This window comes from Equus asinus, chromosome 18 (genome assembly GCF_041296235.1).
Source record: "Equus asinus isolate D_3611 breed Donkey chromosome 18, EquAss-T2T_v2, whole genome shotgun sequence".
Taxonomy (NCBI): domain Eukaryota; kingdom Metazoa; phylum Chordata; class Mammalia; order Perissodactyla; family Equidae; genus Equus; species Equus asinus.
Window position 1 is genome coordinate 38916100 of NC_091807.1, and position 21718 is coordinate 38937817.

Sequence of the window (21718 nt, forward strand, 5' to 3'; positions counted from 1 at the left end):
AACTGTGCTGCTTGGGCAATATGCTACCTGACTCCCACTAGGTTCCTGTAGAGAATGTCTCCCTGGAGCCTGGGTCACCACGGCAATGGGTGTGTGAGCTGTTTTTTAGGATTAGAACTCCTTGTCCAGTTCAGGACAGTTGAAACCACCAGCCCATCAACTGGGCCTGCGCAGGTGCCTGATAAGTGACCCTTTTGATGTCAAGAGACTAAAAACTCTTCAGATCATGCTCACACCGCCAGTTTGTGAACACGCGTCCTGTGAAGAGCCATGGAGTCTGAGTACGCTTGCCCAGATCATCCGTTACCTCAACTCTCCTCACCTCCAATCACATCTCTCCACATTCTCAGACCTCTTTGTCCCCCATCCCATAAATGTCCCTGAGTCCACACTTTCGGGGAGGCAGATCTGAGATCGATTCTCCTGCCTCTCCGCTTGGCTGCCTTGTGATTAAATCCTTTCTCTTTGCAAATTCGTCATCTCGATGACTGATTGTGCAGTGGGCAAAACAAACCTGGTTGGATAACAATGGTACCTGGAGATAGGGTTTGGGGAGGTAATTAGGTCATGAGGGTGGAGCTCTCATGATGGGATTAGTGCCCTTATAAGAAGAGACACCAGAGAGCTTGCTTTCCTCCCCCCTGCCCGCCGTATGAGGACATACAAGAAGACGGCCATCTGCAAACCAGGAAGCAGGCCCTCATCAGGAACCACATGGACCAGCATCTTGATCCTGGACTTTCCAGCCTCCAGTACTATGAGAAATAAATGTTTGTTGTCTAAGGCACCTAGTCTGCGGTATCCTGTTATAGCAGCTGGAACAAACTAAGATGATAGTATAAGTCCTGTTGTGGTGATCCAGGTGCACCAAGGCATGGCCAAAAGGAACAGAGACGGTCGAGAGAAACCAAGAATTAGAATGGATGTGAGAGTGAGGGAATCAGAAAACCAAGGGCAACCTATGTGGTGGGTGGGTGGATAGGTGGATGAATGGGTGGGTGGATGGACAGATGGATGGACGGACAGATGGACGAAAGGACAGACAGGCGGATAGATGGACTGATGGATGCATGAATGGATGCACGCATGGATGTACAGACAAATGGATGCATGGACAAACCAATGGACAGATGGATGGACGGATAGTTGGATGGGTGGATGAAGGAATGATGCTGGTGGCCCTGGTTCTAGCAACCACATTAATTCTTTGTGATGGAGTCTTGTATTTCAGTTCAGCTTCCACGCACAGATCTTACCCCTGCCTTCTACCCCTTCTCCCAGGGTCTCCACAGGTGACACCCTATTTCCAGCTTCCAACTCTTCAGCAGTCATCCTCCCTGGACTGTGTCCTGCTGCTGCACCCTCTGGACGCCATACCACCTGCTGGACTGGCTTCTGTCTTGTCACTTATCTGGCTCAACTCTGAGTCTCTGCTCTTCCTAAGGGAAGTTCTGGTTTGCTGGTCCAGCTCTCCCTCAGGTGGGGGATGCTCTGTTGCCAAGAGAGATGCTGTTCTAACAGGTGAATTCATCCAAATCCTGGCACTCAGCATACAGCCCCTCCCAGCCAAGAAGACCCATGGTCCTGTCACATAGCTCACTTCTCAGCCACATCTTCTTGCTCTCTCTGCTGTGACAGCTGCTGTTGAGACCATCTGGTCCCCTGGCTTCCTGACTCTGGCTCTCTTCCTCCAGATGTCACTGCCTAGGCTCCTCTGAGGGGTCCTGCGGCTGCCCCCCAAACACTGCTGTCCCTTGGGGCTCCGACCCTTGATCTGCTCTCTCAATATTTGGGGTCCTTAACCAACAGACAACATCCAGGACCTTCGAGGTCCTCTTGAATTTTGAGGCTAAAGACTTCTTTGGGAATCTGACAAAATTATGGACTATTTGTCCCCAGGAAAACACATACATACTAAAATCTTGTATACATGCTCCAGGGTTCCATATGCATTTATATACATTAACTTGACACATATTAATGAGTCCCAATATGCCACGCGACCTGGGCTCCCCCCTGAACTTCAGGTGCACCTGTGCTGTCCAGTGCAGCAGCCATTAGCCTCACATGGCTGCTTAAGTTTAAATTTAAATTAATTAAAATTACATAAAATGTAAAATTCAGTACCTTAATCACACTAGCCACATTTCAAGTGCTCAACAGCCACGTGTGGCCAGTGGCTATTGTATTGAATAGCACGGACATAGAGCATTTCCACCATCACAGAACGTTCTATCAGATAGTCTACTGATACGTACAAATGTTTGCTGGTCATTTCTACTTGAATGTCTGATGGGCAATTCACACCCACGCTGTGTTAGTCAGCAGTGCTGCCCTGATGCTGAGAAACAACTCTAAGGTGTCAGTGGCTTACAGAAATAAATATATTCCCGGCTCCCTCGCCTGCAGGGCATCTGGGGAGACTGATTCAGGCTGCAGGTCTGGTCAGGCCGCCTCCACGTGCTTCTCATTCAGGCCCCGGACTGCAGGGGAGCAGACACTTGGAACTTGCTCTTTCCCCAAACCAAGGAGCACTTAGAGCTTCCGTGAGATGTGGCTTACATTAGGTCTGCTCACATTCGGTGGGCCAAAGTGGGGCCAAGCCCCAAAGCCGTGGGTGGGTCATAACATGTGCCCCCGCCTGTGGTGACCCAAGGGCAGGCAGCAAGGGAAGGAAAAGCTGTGGACAAACCTCCCACGGAGGCCAGGACTACTCCCGGATCCATTCCTCCTCACCCATTCTCTGCCTTAGTAGGCGCCCACTCTCCCCTTGGCCACTCAAAGAGCATCTAGAAGCACAGGCCAGGAGCTTGCCAATCCACCACCACCCAGCCGGAACACACAGAGGCAGGGATGGTGAGAACTCGCTCGGGGAACAGAGCACTGCACACTACGGAGCTCCTGGTGTCACTGGGGGCAGGGTGGGCTCACAGTGCAGATGCAGCAGCCCCAGCGGGTCCTCCCCAGACCAGAGCAGGAGTGCTCTCCCAGTGACATGATGAATGACCCAATTTCCTTTTAAAACCCCTTTTAAACAACAGAAATGTATTCTCGTGCAGTGCTGGAGGCTAGAAGTCTGTCGGCAGGGCTGGTTCCTCCTGAGGCCTCTCTCCTTGGCTTGTCAATGGTGTAGACAGTATCTTCTCCCTGTGATCTCTCATGGCTGCCCCTCTGTGTTGCGTCTGTGTTCTAATCACTTCTCTTAAGCAAACTAGTCGGATTGGTTTCGCTCCCAGCCTGCTTTTAACTTAATCAGCTCTGTGAAGATCCCATCTCCAAACACAGTCATATTCTGATGTCCTGGGGGTCAGGGCTTCATGATATGAACGTGGGTGGGGGGGACACACAGTTTAGCCCATCACAGTATCTGTGGTCAGTTTCTGTAACTTGTGGCCCAGGACTCTGACCACTACACTTGCCACCCCCGCCGCAGTTCAGGCCCCATCATTTCTCACTGTCTCACTGGTCTCTTGTTCCCTTCCAATCCAGGCAGGACTCTAATGATGTCCCCTCAAGATTCTCGGCCCCTGGTTGTTCAAACACTAGACTAAGGGCTGCCATCAAGACACCGCAGATGTAATTAACAAGACCTTCACACAGGGAGAGCATCCTGGGTCCTCCAGGGGGGCCCAGCCTAGTAATCGGAGCCCTTAAACAGAAAGATTTCTCTGGCTAGAGGCAGAGGCAGAGAGATGAGGCAGAGAGGCTCACAGCGTGAGAAGGACTCAACCCTCCCTTCCTGAAGGGAGCCATGAGCCAGGGAATGCAGGCGGCCACCAGAAGATGACCGACAGCCAGCAGGTAACAGGGAACTCAGCCCTCCAACCATGTAGAACTGAATTCTACCAACAACCTGAGTGAGCCTGAAACCAGTTCTTCCCTAGAGCCCCCGAGATGAGCCCAGGCTGGCCAACCCCTTGATGCAGCCTTGCGGGACCCAGAGTAGAGAAACTAAGCGAGGCTCCTAGGCTTCTGAACTACGGAACCGTGAGATTATAAAGCTCTGTTGTTTAAGCCACTTAGTTTGTGGTTACTCGTTACAGCAACAACAGGAAACTAATATATCATCCTCTATACAGCACTGAGTGATCTTTCTGAAGTACAGATACGATCATAGCCCCCTCTGTTTAAAATCCTCATTGGGGGGCCGGCCAGGTGGCACAGCGGTTAAGTTTGCACATTCCACTCTGGCGGCGCAGGGTTTGCCAGTTCAGATCCCGGTTGCGGACATGGCACCACTTGGCAAGCCACGCTGTAGCAGGCATCCCACCTATAAAGTAGAGGAAGATGGGCACGGATGTGAGCTCAGGGCCAGTCTTCCTCAGCAAAAAGAGGAGGATTGGTGGCAGATGTTAGTTCAGGGCTAATCCTCCTCAAAAAAAAGAAACATAAAATAAAATAAAATAAAATCTTCAGTGGACACCCACCACCTAAACAGTGGTTCTCAAATTGTATCCAAAGGAAACCCAGGGCTCCTCACAGTGGCTTTAGGCATACACAAGCATCTGATTATCATTTCTTCTTATGTGCAATCCATTCTCAAATGGGTTCTATACCAAGTTTTAACACACTAGAGTCCACTAAAATATTAAGCATTTCTGCCAGGACAACTCATTTTTGTGCAGTCCTCATCCAAGAATAAAACTTCTGTTGCTTCATCTGTCTAACTATGAAAGACTTGAGACTGCAAAAGAGGGAGGCGGTGCATTTGTCCCAAATACAAAAAGATCCATACAGGGGGCTACTTGTAGCAGGACTGCTAGTTAAAGCCAGAGACTGGAAACAACCCACATGTCCACCAACAGGGGACTGACTAGTTGAATAAGCCATTCAACATCCACACAGTGGAGCTCCCGCAGCTACAAAAGCAGTGAGGACCACCCGCCCCTGGAGCACGTCCTCCCATGGAGCGATCTCCAGGATGGACTGTTGTTACATGGAAAAAGGCAAGGTGCAGAAAGGAGTGGAGAGAAAGCAGGGACCGCAAACGTATATACATATCTTCTTACACAAAAAAAAACCCCAGAATAAACTAGAAAACTTGGAAATGGCTAGCCCTGGGGGAAAGACCTAGCATCCCCATTAGATCTGTAACTTCGTGCTCAGCTCCCATCCAGGCCCCTCTTCCCGCAGCATTCCCCTGGGGTCCCATCTTTTCCGGGGTCTTTAGGATTTCAGGGTGCTACTGATCCCCATCCCATACCCTGCAGCCCCCCGCCCCAGCGCAGCCCCTCGCCCATCGCGGGGCACGGCCCCAAGAGACGTGCGGGGTGGCTTCCTGGGCGATTGGAGCCTTTCCGAGCCCCGCTGGGCTTCCCCGGGTCCGGACCGCAACGCGGCGCTGCTCCGAGAGGGAGTGGGTGGGGGGCGGCCAGGGCGCCCCGACTTCCTTCCTGGCCCGCGGGTGGTGGAGGAGGGACTCCCTGGAGGAAGGGTTCGACCGGCGGAGGGGTCCCCCAGGGAGAGTGCGGGGAGGGCGAGGCGCGTGCTTTTCCCGGACCTCAGCCAACCCGCCCACGAGGGATCCAGGGCCAAGTAGGGGACGCAGGCCTCGGACCCCGCCAGCTGGGCGACGAGCGCGGGCGCGAGGCCGGGGGCGCGCCACCAGGGGGCGCCGGCGGGCGGCGCGCGGGCTCCCAGGCCGAGGGGGCGGTGCCACGCGCACGCGCGCCAAGTTCCGCCCACGCGCCGGCAGCGTCTCGTCTGATTGGGCAGCGCCGCCACGCCGTCGGGGCGGGGCGAGCGTCGTCGCGTCCGGGTGACGTCTCCTGCGGGCGTCGGGCAGGGTCGGCGGCGTCGGCAGCGGTGTCGGCGGCGGCGGCGGCGGCCGGTGGGAAATGGCGGAGTACTTGGCCTCCATCTTCGGCACCGAGAAAGACAAGTGAGTGAGAGCCGCCCGCCGGGGCTCTGGGCCGGGGAGGCGGCGGGCGCGGCGGCGGCGGGGCCCGGGCGGCGGCGGCAGGCCCGGGCGGGCCGGGCGGGGGGAGGGGCGCGGCGGCCCTTCCGGCCTCGGGAGCCGCGCCGTCGCCTCGTGGGCGCTGGGCGGGCGGGCGCTGGGCGCAGGGCGGGCGCGGGCTTCCGCTGGGGCGGGCGGCGGCCTCTCCCGCCCGGGGCTCCTCGGCCGCCCCCGCCGTCCCGTCCGTGGCCCGCCCGGGCCCCGCGTCCTGCTTTCTGGGGCAGTCTCGAGTTGTCCCGAAGTTGTCAATGTTCCCGATGCCCCCAACTTCCAGCTTTTAATGTCGCGCCTGGCAGCTGTAGTACAAACCTCGCCAGTGTCGATCACTTAGCTTCCTCATTGTCGGGGTTTTGCCCCATTGACAAGCCTCTTGCGTGTGTAAGCGGTGATCGGGCCGGTCATAAGGACATTTGATGGGAAAAAGTGTTATGGAGACGCCTGGGTTAACCAACCGTGAAAGGCGTGATCAGCTTTTAAGATACTTGAAGATGCAATTCCAACATAAGGGAAAAGGTGTTAGGTGGTTCCCCCCCCCCTTTTTTTTAAGGTTGCATGCCTTCCCTTATCAATTGTTAAAAGTAAAAAATTTAATTTTGATCTTGCCATCTTGGCACGTATTAATTTCCAGTGCCTTGACAAGTTTAGACTAAACGGCATGTCTTCAGACATTTTGGGAAGATAATTCTTGTTTTGAAAACCTGAAGGCTAATGGTCTGGCTTAATCTCCTCTTTGAGTGAGTAGTTACCATCTTGGGATTCTGCCGGGCTTTGCAAGGTTTATGTGAACATACGTCTTTAATGATAAAATCTCAGAAGAGGTAAAAGATAGTTTTAATACCACTCTTTCAAACAGTTTAAATTGTTTCTGTTCTCCAGGATGGAGTCTGTCTTGTAAAATGTCTACTTTTACACACAGTAGAATCTCCTGTGTTCTTGGGATGAGGGGGTTATATTTTTTCCTAGCAAAAATCACAAGAAAAGCATCAGTCATAGTTGCTCCAGAATCATATTGGGTGTCAACCCTAGGCCGGTCTCTGTGGACTCAAAGATGGATGGAGTGTGGATCTTGTTTTCAAGGAACTCAGGGAGGGAGGGCCTGCATGTCGTGTAAAGGATAATTATAGTAAGATGTATTAAAACCCTGTGAATGCTGTGGAAGAGGTATGGACCCTGAATGCAGAGGAGGCAGCTCGGGGAACTTGCCTTTCACCGTGATCTTGACTGAACCGGTCGGCTCTACTGGGAAAAGAGGCTCCTCTGAGGCAGGCTGGAGAGCAGGCAGCGTTTCCCTCTGCAGCTTGTGTCAGCGTGGCCGCGGCCCGGGCCCCGGCCCCGGCCCCGGCCCCAGCCCCAGCCCCGTGCAGGGCTTTTTTCTTGTTCCTATAAAATACTGTATCAGGTGGTGTCTGCGCTGTTACCCTACAAAACTCTTACTTCAGAGGTTTATTCCGGTAGCATTTTTTATATTCCTGGTAGAAATAACCACATTTCAGCTGTTAGAAGTGTATGGTGAAAGTCGTGGTTGTAGTTCAGGAAACTTGATTATTTAATGGAGGACACTCGTATTCTCATTTCAGGGAGATCTGGTTTTAGTTTCTGAGAAACAAAATCACCTCCTAAAAAATGAAGATAACGATTTCTGCTAACTTGTTCTTTTTTATAATTTAAGCTGGAAGTAAAACATAGGTGTCTCTACAATTAAAAACATTGTCAGTTATGCATTTGAAGTTATGCACAGTTTTCTAATCCAAGTGCAGATTAGCTAACATCATCTCTGTGATAGTAAATCACACATCTTCTTTTACTTTTCTTTTCATTTCAGTAGTTAAATAAGCGGATCACTAAAGTTTATTGCTAGAAAAATTTTGACTAATATACTAAACTCTAAATAATTCCTTGGGCATCATGACGTGGAAGCCACCTCGGGAAGCACAGGAACGAGGGTTGCTTCAGCTCTGTGGAGCAGTTGAGTATTAGTTGTTCATGCAGGCATTCTCCCCATTCTGAGATTTTTTTAAAATAAGTTCTTCATTTTTAGGTGAGTCCCTGAAGATGTAATGTTGTATACTCAAGTTAGATAATCTAGATTAAGACCTGTAAGTTTGTAAATATATATACTAATCATTTTCCTCCCCTGACAAGTTCAGATTTTTCCATCTTTATTGCTCCTTAATAATAAATCAGTGGCCAATCCATCTTCATGGTCCATCAAATTTCATTGAGGCCCTTTGATCTTAACTCTGGATTGGCTATCTAAACATATGGCACTTGCTAAAAAATTGAATCTGCAAGGTAACCTTCCCACCTCTGCTAGTCTCAGTGTGAATGGGGCCCATCTAGTAAGATTTCATAGTTCATCGCAGATCTCTTGAGCCACCTGGCACTGCTGCCACACTTGCCAGATCGTCCAGGTGTTTGAACAGCATTAAGGGAGAGCTTTGCGATAGGGACAGACGGTGGCCTTGTGTGGTTCCTCCAGTCAGGTTGAGCTCCCCCAGTAGTTGCTTTTTACTGTATTGAAACCAGGAGAATTATTTATTTCAGACGTGTTTTTGGAAATTTCCTGTTGGTCTGGTATCATGGATGAGAGAACCTGGACTTTGTGTTCTGTTTGATGTAGGTCATGATTGCACTTAATGGGCACTGTGTATGAAGCGCACACACAGAGGGGTAGGGTGACTTGCCCAAGCCCAGGCGGCTGGGAGCAGAGGCAGGATCTTGACCCTCACTACACTGTCTCTCAAGAGAGAATTTCGTCATGGAGGACTAGAGAACAGGTGCATTTCAAGTTAAATTTAGTTTTAAATTAACATCCTGTTTAAGAAAAAACAATAGAGCAGAGAAAGTTCAGAGCGGAGGGGATTTGACTGAGGAGGAATCAAGTTAGAATCAGAGTGTCTTTATTGAAAAAGTAGTGTGTGTGTGGAAGGGCAAATTCAAGCTAAGGACAGTCCTCCCCCAGCATCCACGGGCATTGGTTCCAGGACCCCCGCGGATACCAAAATCCACGGATGCTCAAGTCCCTGGTATAAAATGGTGTAGTGTTTGCATGTAACCTACACACATCCTCCCGAGTAATTTAAATCATCTCTAGATTACTTGTAATACCTAATACGCTGTAAATGTGGTGGAAGTAGTGGTTATACTGTATTGTTTAGGGAATAATGAGAGGAAGAAAAGTCTGTGCAAGTTCGGTACAGATGCAGCTGTCCTAGGTCTTTCCATCCAGCGTTGGTTGACTCTGCAGATGCTGAACCCGCAGGTACAGACCGACTGTAGTCCTAAAATTATAGGCAGGAAGGAGAAGGTACCTGCTACCAACAAAAAATGATGTGCGTATGTTTTTGTAAAGTAAAAGAAAAGTAGTTTGATAGCATATATCACGTTGATGACGTATTTCCATCTCTTTGATGTCTTCCCAGAAAAATAATCGGCTCTTATTTCCCTTTACAGAGTCAACTGTTCCTTCTATTTCAAAATTGGAGCATGTCGTCATGGAGACAGATGCTCTCGGTTGCACAATAAACCGACCTTTAGCCAGGTTTGTTTGTTTTTTCCTTTTTCCCTGTTTTCATGTAAATTAGCAGAACTTCGTGTACTTTGCGCAGGTAGTTAATAATTTCCATGTATCCAGCAGGTCGTTTTTTCTCCAGTTGCTTTATTTTCCATTTGTGTTCATGAGTGTGTTCTGTTGTTTAAGTGAGAGTGAGGCAGGTGAACCAGCCCCCGTGGAAGGTCTGTGAGCACCGTTCCGTGTTCTTGCCATTAGAGAAACTTGAAAGATAAGTTTTTAATGTTTGCACGTTGGCTGGGACCACTCTCCGTGCCTTGCCGCCCTGCCTGCGCCCTGATAGACGTGGTCCAGAGGGTAGCCCCGCCAGCACCGACTTGGCCTCTTTTCCAGGCCCCGGTGGCTGCAGGTGGGCTTTCTGCTGTCTCCCTCTCCGGGCAGCAGAGGAGGCTGAGCGAGCGGCCTGCGGGAGACGTGGGCGTGCTTGTCACAGACCCACGCATGTGCCCTGCACTCAGGGCTTCTCAGTCCTCCTGGGTGTCCTCTCTTTTGGACCCCTAGTTGAGGAAACAGCAGTTTGCTTTAAAAGAAACATTAAAAATGAAACTCAGCATTAGAAGTTGGGCGTTTCCCGTCGGGGCTTTCTGGCTGGTCTGCTCAGTCAACTGAGAAATGCCGTTGTCTTGGGCTTAGGCCTGCTGTGAGTTCAGATCAATCAGAAGTTAGAATTTTTGATAGTTTGTTTTTGGTTAATTGAAGAAAAGGCAAAGGTTTGCACCCTACAAGTGATCGCTGGTGAATTAAAGGGAGAAAGCACCTCTCGTAGGAACGGAAAACTTCCGTCTGTGTTGAACTGAACACTTGGAATTGGAAAAATCTGTGCTTCAGTCCTTGCACACTGAGGGCTGCTGAGCTCCTTCTCATGCCCGTGGTCCTAGCGCGCAGCCTCTGACCACTGGGTACCTGTTACCTGTGACCCTGCACGCTGCAGCCTCTGCCTTTGAGCTCGTGTCTTTCTGTTCACATGTAACAGAATAGACATTTATGTTTTCCTGCAAGTATTTAAGAAAATCAGCCAATTGATGTAAGAAAGAGACATTGGTAGTATTTTCTAATTTAAGCCCATAGAAAACTCTACAATTTAATGTGTTTTTAGAAGGGGGGTGATGGCTTTCCTCTCCCCGTTATTCCTGATTACCAAGTGGTTACTATAACAAGAATGTATCTCCTAGTAGCTTTAGACGTGTCTCTTTTTTGAATTTTACAATATTGGAGGACTTGCTTTAAATTTTCTGTTTTTTGTAGATCTTTTTTAGTGCTCTGATTTATGAATTAAATCTCCCCAACTAAGCTAGTGGCCATAGATTGGGTGGTAACTATGCATCTTCAGTGTCCACTGAGTTCTTTGATTTGGGGGTAACTTATAGAGGTGCCAAGTGTTGGGCTGAGAGAGAGAAAGCTCCCCTATTATGAAAGTTTTCTGTAAGTCACCCACAGACACTTGGTTTATTTTCTTTCTGAATCACTGATTACCTAGACTGTTAACCTGAAGTTAATTTGGGCACTATGGATCAAAATGAGGCAATGACTCCATTGAAGTGTGGTGGGGTCGGTTGTGTTAACTTGAGCATCTTGTTTTGATTTGCTTGGTTGGTTTTAGGTAATCTTGGCCACCACTGATTTTAATGGACCTGCATTGCCCCCTTTAAGTGAAGTTTCTTTCATGAAACAGCCACTTCCCTGAGTGTGACCTAAAATCACTTTTCCTGTTGAATAATTGGGCTCAGTATAGCTTTCCATCAAAGTTGTCACACTCTGGTGCTTCCAGTTGGAAACTGAGTCCATCGGCTTTGGAACATCTGAGGCCCCAGATCAGTTGACTCGGGGCAGTGCCAGATGGCTGGGGGAAGGTGCCAGGCCCTGAGTGGAGGGTCTGCGTGTCACATGTGGTCTGGCTGTCGGATGTTCCCCCAAAGTGGGTTTCTAGCAGCAGACCTCGGACTGGGGAGTTCTCACAGAACCACCCCCCTTTAAATGGAGTGCAAGTGGAACTGGCTGGTTTTGTAAAGCCACTTACAAAACTGCTTTGGACACATGTTGAGACTGAACATTTATTTTTCTAAATCATGTGGTTTGTTGGTTCAGCTTGTGAATCTCTAGTGTATTCAGTGTGGGTTTCTTTTTAAGCTTCGTACAGTGATGTGGACATTAAGATTCATGTAATATATTAGCCTACTAACTTAAACATGGTTTGTTTTTTCAGACAACTTGATTTTAAGAAGAACGGTACAATGTAAGGTTTCAAGTCTGCCTGATCCAGTTTAAAGCACAAGGGCTAAAAGGATTTTTTCCCTTAAAAGAAGGATCGGAAAAGAGCAAATGTTTTAAGCTATTGTATTATGTAAACAGAGATCCCACCAAGAAAATGTAAATATGATAGGTGTCCATGAGAGTTAGGAAACCCATGTGGTGTGCCTGTTTCCTACAAGACCAGAGAGCTTGATGGGCTGCATACAGTAGAGTCACGCATTTGGTTTTAAAAGAGTAATTTTGTATGGGGGATATGATTATATGTGAATTTTCCGACATCTTGGTGTCTGCTAGCTTGAAGTATAAGAAAATGTTAGCATTCTATTATTTATCTTACATTAAAACACTTCAATAACGTGGGACTATAAGTAACAATTACAGTTTCTTCTTGGTTGCTGGCTGACTTGACCGAAGTCACTGCTCCAACTCTGTTTTCATAATATGATGGTTTGGGTATTCTCTTCAGAAGACACGTGTCTGACTTGCGGGAAACAAACAAGCAAACAAGCGTTTAGCCATTTGCAAACAAGTTGTCTCTTTGCAATTGTCTAATATATGCACAGCAGCCAGTAGAATTCCCCTTTTTATTTTTTTTTCCCCGCAGACCATCTTGATTCAAAACATCTATCGTAATCCCCAAAACAGTGCACAGACGGCTGACGGCTCACACTGTAAGTCCCACAGTTGGAGAAATTTTTTTAAAACAATGGTGTTAAAGAGCCCACTCTTAATTGAGACAAACAATGTTGGCTTCTGAGCTGCTGACATAGAGCTGTTGCAAACAGGACAAGGTGCTGGAAGTCCTTGGTGCCTACAGCAAGAACTCGATACTTGGCCACGTTCAGGAGGCTGTCCTAGGGAAGGTCACTGGCGGGCCTCTTCCCTTGATTGACACTTGTTAATGAGAGGGGTCCGTCATGTGGCATTTGAACAGTATCAGCCCATCATTGGTCTTCACAGTGACTGAACCCCTGGCATTTATTAAGTTCTTTCTGTAAAATTAAAAATCTTAGGAATATTTAGGAAGCAATAAGGTAAGTTGCCCAATAAGTGTGGGTTTTATTTCACCATTATAATTTTTCCTCTAGGAAGTGGAGATTTCATGATATGTAATTATTGTATTTCTCTAATACAGTAATTTCACCATCCGTTTATACAGGCACTTTTTTCTCTCAGTTGTTGATTAAAAGTTTTCTGTAGCATCCAAGAATACTGCGGTGGTAGCCTGCCGAGTTATTTGCACTTTTAATTGGATTGGAACTTTGAAGTGGAGAATTTTTCCATTCTGTGACCAGAAATACAATATTAGCATATCATGGGATCTCTGTCACATTGCAGTGTTAGGGTGCTCCAAGACAGCCATCAACTAAGAGAAAACATCTCTGCTTCAAAAGAAAATAACTTGCTCTTTTTTCAGCACTGAGTCTTGACTGAAGCGATCGCCACAGGAAACCGGTTAAGTGTTTAAATTTAATTTTCCGTAATATAAAGTTGTTGCGTTTTGTATTTCAGACCATTGCCCTCTTGAACATTTACCGTAACCCTCAAAACTCTTCCCAGTCTGCTGACGGTTTGCGCTGTAAGTTCATACAAGTTCCTTCCCTGGTCCCCTGGGCTTGCGTGTCAGAGCTCAGTGTCAGCTCCACCTGGTCTGCGCTGTAGTGTCAAGGACCGCCTTTCTCTAGAGGTGTCGAGAGCTTTTGTCCCATGGCCCTGTGGAAACCGCTGCTTGAGATGTGACTCCTGCCCCCCGATCTGAGGAGACAGTGACTGGAAAGGGCGCCCTTTGCACTAGCCCAGAGCTGCTCTCGCTTCGCTCCGCCCGCCGTCCCAGGGAGAGTGAGCTTGGGCGTGACTGTGCGGGTGCTCTCCCACTTCAGAGCAGCAGTATTGGGAACTCTCTCTCACTTTAAAACCAGTCATTCTGAAATTATTTTTCAGATTTTCTTTCTTATTAGACATTTTTCCCTTAAACTCTGTTTTGGAGATCATGCTTTCATTGTGAGAGCCTCGCTCTGAGGATGTTTCCCAAGTGAGGGTCCTCCGAGTTGTATTGAGCCCCCAGTTTTCCTCGACACCAGCCCTGTGCCGACTCGGTTTTTAATCAGATGCTTTATGCAGGTCTCCAGCCTCAGGAGTTAGTGTACTGCATTTGGAAAATACGGGGTCCTTGCTGGGGAACTAGCTCTCAAGTGGGTGTTCAATAGATATTATGATTTCTTCCTCTATTGAGAAGTACCAGATTGAAGTTAGGAATATTGTATTTACTGAGGGCTAGTTTTTAGAGAACAGGATACATAGTAGTTTCATTGGAAAGTTCAAAAAACTGAAAGTTAAATTTTATAGCTACTGAGCTGTAGAATCAATTTAGTCATATGGATAAATTGAAATGAACATCCTGGACTCTTGCTAAAACCAAGAGGTCCAAACCCAAAGGTAGATGCTTCTTCCTCACTGACTGATGTTAAAGCTGTAAAAACTAAGAGAAGGCGCTATCAGAAGTACCCCCGGATAGCCACAGACCTACCAATGCGCCCTTGGCCGTGAGCCCTCAGTTTATAGGGTGAAATGGTCCGAGCGGGCGCCACCCACTCGAGCCAGCCCCAAACTGGGAGGCCTCCCGGTTCCGCGCCTGCGAGTACACTGGCGCTTGTCTCTGCGGGGGAGGGGCTGGGAAGTTTTTTCTCACAAGACACTAGATGTTTTTCGATGCTAATACTGACCTTATAGTAGGGAATTCATTTCTTTCCCTAAATCTGATGGTTTAAAATACCTAGGTTTGGTTTTGTTTTGTTTTTTAAGATCAGTAGGTGGAGGGTAATGTTTATATATGGACTTAATAATGATATTTTTAACAGCCTGCCCTGGGGTAAAAATGAGTGAAAAGTGGGTGACTGAGGAACAACAATTAATAACTCTTTGCCCTCATTGTTTATTTGGGGACTGCGTATGCTTTATTGACAAAAGAATGTTGTATTAGTTTTCTTTGTGTCTTTATTTGCGATTCACAGTACTCTTGTTTTGTGTATGCTACAAAATAAAAGTTTAGCTGTGCAAAATATTCCAATTCTGGGGTCCAGATTGTACAAATTAAATGAAATTCTCATTCTACAATCTAGGAAGAAAATCAGTTTAAGTTGGTAAACCAGAAGTATTTGGCATCAGAGCCTTCCAATAAAATTTCAACCAGCTAGGTTCCTTAATTTCCTAAAATTACTGGCTGTTTTTTAACATACCCTTTCATCTGTAGAAAAATAAGCTTTCTATGCTTAGATTAAACTTAAATATGAGTCCCAATTTAAGAATGTTTCTGTAAGAAAACTGTGTATTTTTCAAGTTGTATTATTTAAAATATATTGAGTCATGTAGGTAATTTTTGTTTTTTTGTCAATCTCTGCCTTTCAAGTCATTTGGATTGACTCATAAGTTTTAAGCAGAGTATAGAAGATAAAATATGCCCACGATCAAGCATTTTCAAATATGAACTTTCCAGAAGCTATTAAAATACAAGATTCTATGGTACATGGTAATGATAGAAATATCATGATTTCAGCCAGTGTTTTAACCACAACCAAAACTTGATTCTCAATCGTGCTACGACTTGGAGCATGTGGATTTGTTTTTTCTCTTCTCATTTTTTCTGAGGTCGAGAAGGAAGTTAATTTTAAACCTTAAAACCTGCCCTTTGGAATGGGCTTCTCTTGGCGAGGTTTTCTCTTGTTCAGTACTTGGTTTCTGTTCAGGAAAGGGGATCGTTCCTGCAGCTTTTAAATTGGGATGGGCTGTCGAGAGGAGCAGTTGTGGCCTGATGCGTTCAGTGTTGAGTTCTAAAGCAAGCCACATTCCTGGAAATTCAAAAATAACTGAAATGCAGGGAGCCATCCATGGGCCAGAAAGTGAACTAAATTATTCTCAGAATCAAAAGATTGAAGTTAGTTCTTATCCTTGAAGATGAAAAGGTTTTTGAGAGAGCCAGAAAATTTCTCAAAAGCACAGTCTGGGATATGCCACAGCCCAGATGCCCTTGGTGGGGTGTACAGAGGAGGCCACAGTCCAGGAATGTGGCCGTGGAAGGGGACACTTGAAGAGTAAGCTGGCCCAGTTTGAAGCTGCCGCTGGGTGGGCTCCCGATCTAGTGTTTGGAGCATCAGTTTATTGACACACCAGCTTTGTGATTTCTCAGATTTAGGTTAAGAGAACTCTAGAATTCAAATGGTAAAATTTGGTAGAGAGAATGACAATGGGGATAGAATGTAAATTTGCAAAATCTACCCACACAGTGGACATGACTTCACTTAGTGCATGTGAATTATGAAGAAGAATGAACTTGATGAAATTAGTTTTGGAATATAAAATAAGAATGCTTTCCTGAACAAAGCATTGTAACTTTCCCTTTATTCAGAGGGCATTCAGAATACTGTAATTGAACTTGGTAATTCTACTGAGTCTTTATTGATGGTCATTTGGGTTTTAATCACATCAGAAAGAATTTCCTGGCATTCTGTGTGGCTGATAATCTGTAAAATAAACTAGTCAGGAACATAAGCTCTGAATCGCTTACCCTCCTTTCAGCTGTCATTTTAACCTAATAAAGGGGGGAAATCAGTGTGGTTACTTGGCCTCTATTTTAAATCTTAAAAGGAAGAAAATTCTCATTTAAAAATTTCTTGAGAGTCAACTTTTTCCTCACTCTTTCTGAAAATGTGGCCCTTTGATGCTGATTAAAATTTGTTGTGGTTTTAATATTTTAATAGCCAGAATTGAGACTGTCATAAGGGGCATTTAAAAATGTCACCACACTTCACAATTTTAACAACTGGCTGTGTAATGCAGTATCTGCAGTGCTCCACGAGAATGCAACTCTGTTGTGCTTTCTCTCTAGATAACCTCATGTGTGTTACTGTAGCAGTGTGAGTTTAAGCACGAGCTCTCTCAGGTCCCGTGCCCTGCTCTAACCAGCCAGATTTCTGTTGTCTGCAGGTGCTGTGAGCGACGTCGAGATGCAGGAACACTATGATGAGTTTTTCGAGGTGAGATCATTGACTATTTGAAACTGATAGACCTGTTCATTTTCTCTATCTGTTTGGGAGGAGTTCATTTTTCCTCATTAAAAACAATACTTACCCGTGAATTATGTTGAATTACTCTTTCATCTTTAATGTGTCATGAGCCTAACACCACTGTCCCTCCTCCAGGAGGTTTTTACAGAAATGGAGGAGAAGTACGGTGAAGTTGAGGAGATGAACGTCTGTGATAACCTTGGCGATCACCTCGTTGGAAATGTGTATGTCAAGGTAGGAGTCAGGAGTGAGGTATAAGGGGTGCTTGCTGTGCTTTGTTAGCTGTGAACCTTGACGTTGGTACTATTCACGACTTTCCATGCACTGACTCGGCCCTCTCCTGGCTGGACGCCCGTACGAGATAGAAGCTCGAGTAGAAGGACTGACGGGCCTCCGTGCTCATGGTTCTTCTGGTGTCACATATCTTCATCGCTGTTGGTTAGAGGCTGTTTGTACTGGGGAGAAGTTGCTTTATATGTTCTTGGTTTTGTTTTAATAAAGCTTTCATTGCCTATGCCAGTCATTACATTTGCTCTTTTAACCAATCGAATTTGAAAACCAAGGCAACATAGTTGGCATAATCTTGGACCATCACAAAATTAAGTAAGCTAATTGTAAAGAAAGGATTGTCTGGTTTTTAAATTGCTGTACAACATTACTCTGCCTTTTTTATTTTACCTACATGAACATATAACATATTTGCATCAGTAATTGAAAACATTTGTGATTAAAGTGTGGTGGCAAGCATTCTTGATTTATCATTTCAGTTTCGCCGTGAAGAAGATGCGGAAAAGGCTGTGATTGACTTGAACAACCGCTGGTTTAACGGACAGCCGATCCATGCGGAGCTCTCTCCCGTGACCGACTTCAGAGAAGCCTGCTGCCGCCAGTATGAGATGGGGTAGGTGTGGGCAGCCTGGAGCTGCTGCGTTGTTGGGAAGCTAGTGTGCTGTGCACTGACGTAACGATGGTGGTTCTTTCCCTCAGAGAGTGCACACGAGGAGGCTTCTGCAACTTCATGCACCTGAAGCCCATCTCGAGGGAGCTGCGGCGGGAGCTGTACGGGCGCCGGCGCAAGAAGTGAGTGTTGCAGTGGGTCTGTCGTAGCTTTGAATTGCTGTTATTGTTTTCAAATGAAGTTTGGCCTGTTATTTCTGTTCTTTAAAAGGCACTGCTTAGAATGTAGTGCATATTTTAAAGCACACAAACCTACTCTTTGAAGTAGACTTTGTATGCATACCTCTCCCTCCTCCCCAAGTAGAGATCAACCTCAGTGACTAAGCAGGGGCCTGGTTCAGCAGGTGACCTGAAAATGCAGCTCGTGTGTGCGGCCTGTACACTCCGGGTCGGGTGCCATGCCTTCCTTTACATACTGCACGTTTCCCTTGGGGTTTCTTGGTTTTTTTTGGATTGGGGAGGTTTCCTTGGTTTGATTTTTGGAGAGGGGTGGTGGCCTCGCCCCTGTGGACCACCGGCACAGTTGAGCACGGTCACCTCTGTCTGGTCCTGGTGTTTCCATGCAGGTATTGGGGAGAATAATGAGTCACTCTCCTGCTTAGTTTCAGCTCTGACCCCAGGGAGGTTCTCAGCCCTCTCCTGTTACACATAAATAAGGAAAGGCAGATGTTGCTCGTGATTCTGCTTTGTCAACAAAAAGAAGCATAAGGGAAAAGAATCCTGCTTCCTCCCCCTCCTCCCCCCAGTCAGCCTGATGGACACCTCAGCCCATGAGCCTCTGAGCAGGGACTGGGCTGGGGAGGAACCTGACACTGGTGTCAGGTGAGGGTGAGGGATGGGTGCGTCCAGTTCACCTTTTTCATTATGATTTCCCCGGATCCTTTGTTGGCGCTACAGAATATGGAGGCTGTCGGACCTCTTCGGTTCTGAGATGCCCTTTTTGCCCTGACACTTGCACATCTTAGCGTCTGGGTGTGCAGCTGTGAACTGGCGTTGGTGTGAATCTGCGCTGGTGTCGTCAGCTCAGTGAAAGGGAGTGTTTGAGTGTTGGGCACTGTGATTTGGGTGTGTGTTGGCCTGGGTGCCATGGTTTTGTTTCTTTTCCTTGCTTGCAGGCATAGATCGAGGTCCCGGTCTCGGGAGCGTCGCTCGCGGTCTCGGGACCGTGGTCGCGGTGGTGGCGGCGGCGGCGGTGGAGGCGGTGGGGGACGGGAGCGTGACCGGAGGCGGTCGAGAGATCGTGAAAGATCTGGGCGATTCTGAGCCATGCCGTTTTTACCGTATGTCTGCTAGAAAGTGTTGTAGTTGATTGACCAAACCAGTTCATAATGGGAATTTTTTTAAAAAACAACAAAAAAAAACAAAGATGGGTTTCTGAATAAAATTTGTAGTGACAACAGTATTCTTGGTGTAACTTATTTCTTGTGGAAAGTGGTTCTTTTAAATCTCTTCCTTTGCAGACCTGCACGTCGTCAGTCCTTGAGGTAAAGGTTAGTATCCATCAGTCACTTGGGGGATGAATGACACTGTGTTTTAAAACCAGGATGTGAAATAAAACACCCAGCAGTGGAGGGAAAATTCATATGGGGGAAATCAAATCTGTTTCTCCTTGTCTGCATATTAGCAGTGATCCCGCGTTCTCGCTGAGGCTGTGAGTAACCTGGTGTGGGGAGCCTGTTGAAGTCCCTTTCCTTACTAATGAGTAAATCATTGCTGAGACGTAACTGGATTGTGCCGGCATTGCTAGGACAGCTCATCTTTCTGAGAAAATGCAGTCAGTGGACCCTGTCTGTGTTACATTTTTCTTACCTACCCATGAGATTTCTAGTTTTGCTTCCAGAGCTGCTGTGCATTCCTGAAACGTGAGTGGGAGAGAAAGCAGGAGTGTGCTCTGTGTAGCGCGGGAGCCGCTCGTCACGTTTCCATGTTCTGTCATAACTGATGGCAGCATCACGGCTCAACTAGGTTACAGGAGACACAGAAGCCCTCTAATGCAGACCTGCCTTTCTGTAGAACTTCCCTGTTTGGTGTCGCGTTCCCTAAACTGTCTTCCTTGTTGTGACTCGGGGTGGTCTGCATGCTGGCAGTGTGACTCGTGACAGCTGTTGGCTTGTTCCAGGTTCATGCCTCCCCTCAGCTGGGAGTGAAGAGTTTTTCTTAGGAGAACTTCATACCTAAAGGCAAGCCAAAACCTGATCCCAGTGACCTTCTCAGGCCGTTACCAGGCGTCTGCGTGCTTCATTGTGACAGACCTGCAGACTCTGGGCGGCTGTGGTGCTGGGGTCCCAGGAGTGGGTGTGCTGGCCTGTGAGCTCTGCTGGGCGTGGAGAGGAGACCACCATGCCGCAGCTGCACAGCTGTTGAGGATTTGAAGGCAGTGCTGCTGACTGGATCAGCTTATTTCATGGGAGTCAGTTCGGATGAGCTCAAGAGAGATTCTAGCGATGGAACATTAGTTTTATTCAGGTTTGGTGTCTGTCGAAATTATTTTTTTGCAATAGTGGGCAGGTGATTTGGCGTGAAGTAGTGTCAGTTTTAAGGTGATCTAGGACGTTTGTTTTAAATCATCTCATCCCCCCTCCCCCCAGAAAGTACCAATCCTTCCATTTTTCTACCTAAGTTTGGTTGCAGTCGTGGAGATTATTGAGTCATTTCCACTGCATCTGAAGGAAGGAATGTGGTGACAATTTTATTTTGTGTTTTGTAACTTTGATTAGAATCACCTTTTTCTGTGCAAGTCTCTCTAAAACGTAAGTGAAAATCCCATTGAAAGTGTCTTTAAAGATCACCACTGAAGTCGGAAAGACGAGCTCACGGACTGGAGCAGGACCCTGCCTGCGCCTCCTTCCGCGCCAGGCGCAGGTCTGGACAGAAGAGTCCAGGGGGTTGGGCCCAAAGAGGCCCACCAGGTCGCCGCTGGTCCTGGGATGCGTGGCCTGCGGTCGGCAAAGAGCAGCCGCGTAACCGGCCCTGCAGTCCGCCCACGACAGAGGGAGTGCCGGCTTTCACACGGCCCTGGGTCGAAGGAGGTCTCTCTCAAGAGGGGAAGAAAGCCACTTGAAATGATTGTGATTTGTGATGAGTTCGGGCCCAGATATCACTGTAAAATGTTTCTTGTCCTGAATGTTACATCTGTCAAGACTGAAACCAGTGGAGGACAGCTGCGGGAATGAACTCCCGATCAGGTGTCAGCACATCCTGTCCAGCAGTCGTGTCAAGTAACTCAGCTCCTGCTTGCGGCAGGTTTTCTGCTTGCTGTTTTGACCCAGTAGGCATAACAGATGATCTGACAGGCGCGTGTGTGTAGAGTAATTAGACATCACTTTAAAGATTTCCAGCATGGATGAATGGAGTCAGCAGTGCCCCACTAATTGGAGAAAGTTCGCTTCCTCTGAATGAACTAGTATTGAAGGAAGGATTAGTGATGTGGAAATTGCACTGTCTAAACTCAGTGGTTAATTGTCACTTCTCAATTCAAGATTCCTTATTTACCAAAAGCGGGTAAAACTGAAAATCATTTCTCAAAACAAAGAATTTTGATGCAAAGGACAGAAACAACAGCATTGCAAGTTTGCTTCTAGAGCCTTTGCAATAGGAAGTCAGACTAAGGCCTTGGTGCATTTGGATGTCACGTGGGGCTCGAGTGTGGCTGACCCTAATTAGATTTGGCTTTGTTTAGTCCAGGGTTCCCAGGCTTGTGGATTTCACAGACCATGTGAATTCTCCCAGAGAAACAAACCTGGTCGTCAACATAGAACTGTTATCTTGCACTTTGCCAAGTGAGACTTTTTAAATTGTTCTCACCAAGTTTCACCATCATTTGCTGAAAGAGCATTTTATTTGTTTTTAATTTTTTATTTTATTTTTTGAGGAAGATTAGCTAACATCTGCCACCAGTCCTCTTTTTGCTGAGGAAGACTGGCC

At 47.1% G+C, this 21718-nt stretch overlaps 1 protein-coding gene across 4 annotated transcripts; it reads left to right on the forward strand.

Annotated features, from left to right (window-relative positions):
• The first annotated feature begins 5706 nt into the window (after positions 1 to 5706).
• U2AF1 (U2 small nuclear RNA auxiliary factor 1) lies at positions 5707 to 19196 on the forward strand. 4 transcript variants are annotated; one of them, XM_070488948.1, is made up of 9 exons: positions 5731 to 5881; positions 9410 to 9497; positions 12382 to 12448; positions 13290 to 13356; positions 16758 to 16807; positions 16973 to 17071; positions 17605 to 17738; positions 17825 to 17917; positions 18910 to 19196. In XM_070488948.1, the coding sequence occupies exons 5-9, from the start codon at positions 16778 to 16780 to the stop codon at positions 19055 to 19057; spliced, it is 504 nt and encodes a 167-aa protein (XP_070345049.1). In that variant the 5' UTR covers positions 5731 to 5881; positions 9410 to 9497; positions 12382 to 12448; positions 13290 to 13356; positions 16758 to 16777; the 3' UTR covers positions 19058 to 19196. The 4 variants fall into 4 exon arrangements, with proteins under 4 accessions (XP_044606804.1, XP_044606805.1, XP_070345049.1 ...); XM_044750869.2 differs by lacking the exon at positions 12382 to 12448 and having other exon boundaries at positions 5707 to 5881; XM_044750870.2 differs by lacking the exon at positions 13290 to 13356 and having other exon boundaries at positions 5721 to 5881.
• The last annotated feature ends 2522 nt before the right edge of the window (positions 19197 to 21718 follow it).

What these genes read in the sequence shown, in the direction of transcription:
- U2AF1 (XM_044750869.2), top strand. Translation starts at nt 5,838, where the DNA reads ATGGCGGAGTACTTGGCCTCCATCTTCGGCACCGAGAAAGACAA. An exon ending in GTCTGCTGACGGTTTGCGCT is followed by an intron (nt 13,357 to 16,757) that starts GTAAGTTCATAC and finishes TGTTGTCTGCAG; the next exon opens with GTGCTGTGAGCGACGTCGAG. An exon ending in TACGGGCGCCGGCGCAAGAA is followed by an intron (nt 17,918 to 18,909) that starts GTGAGTGTTGCA and finishes CCTTGCTTGCAG; the next exon opens with GCATAGATCGAGGTCCCGGT.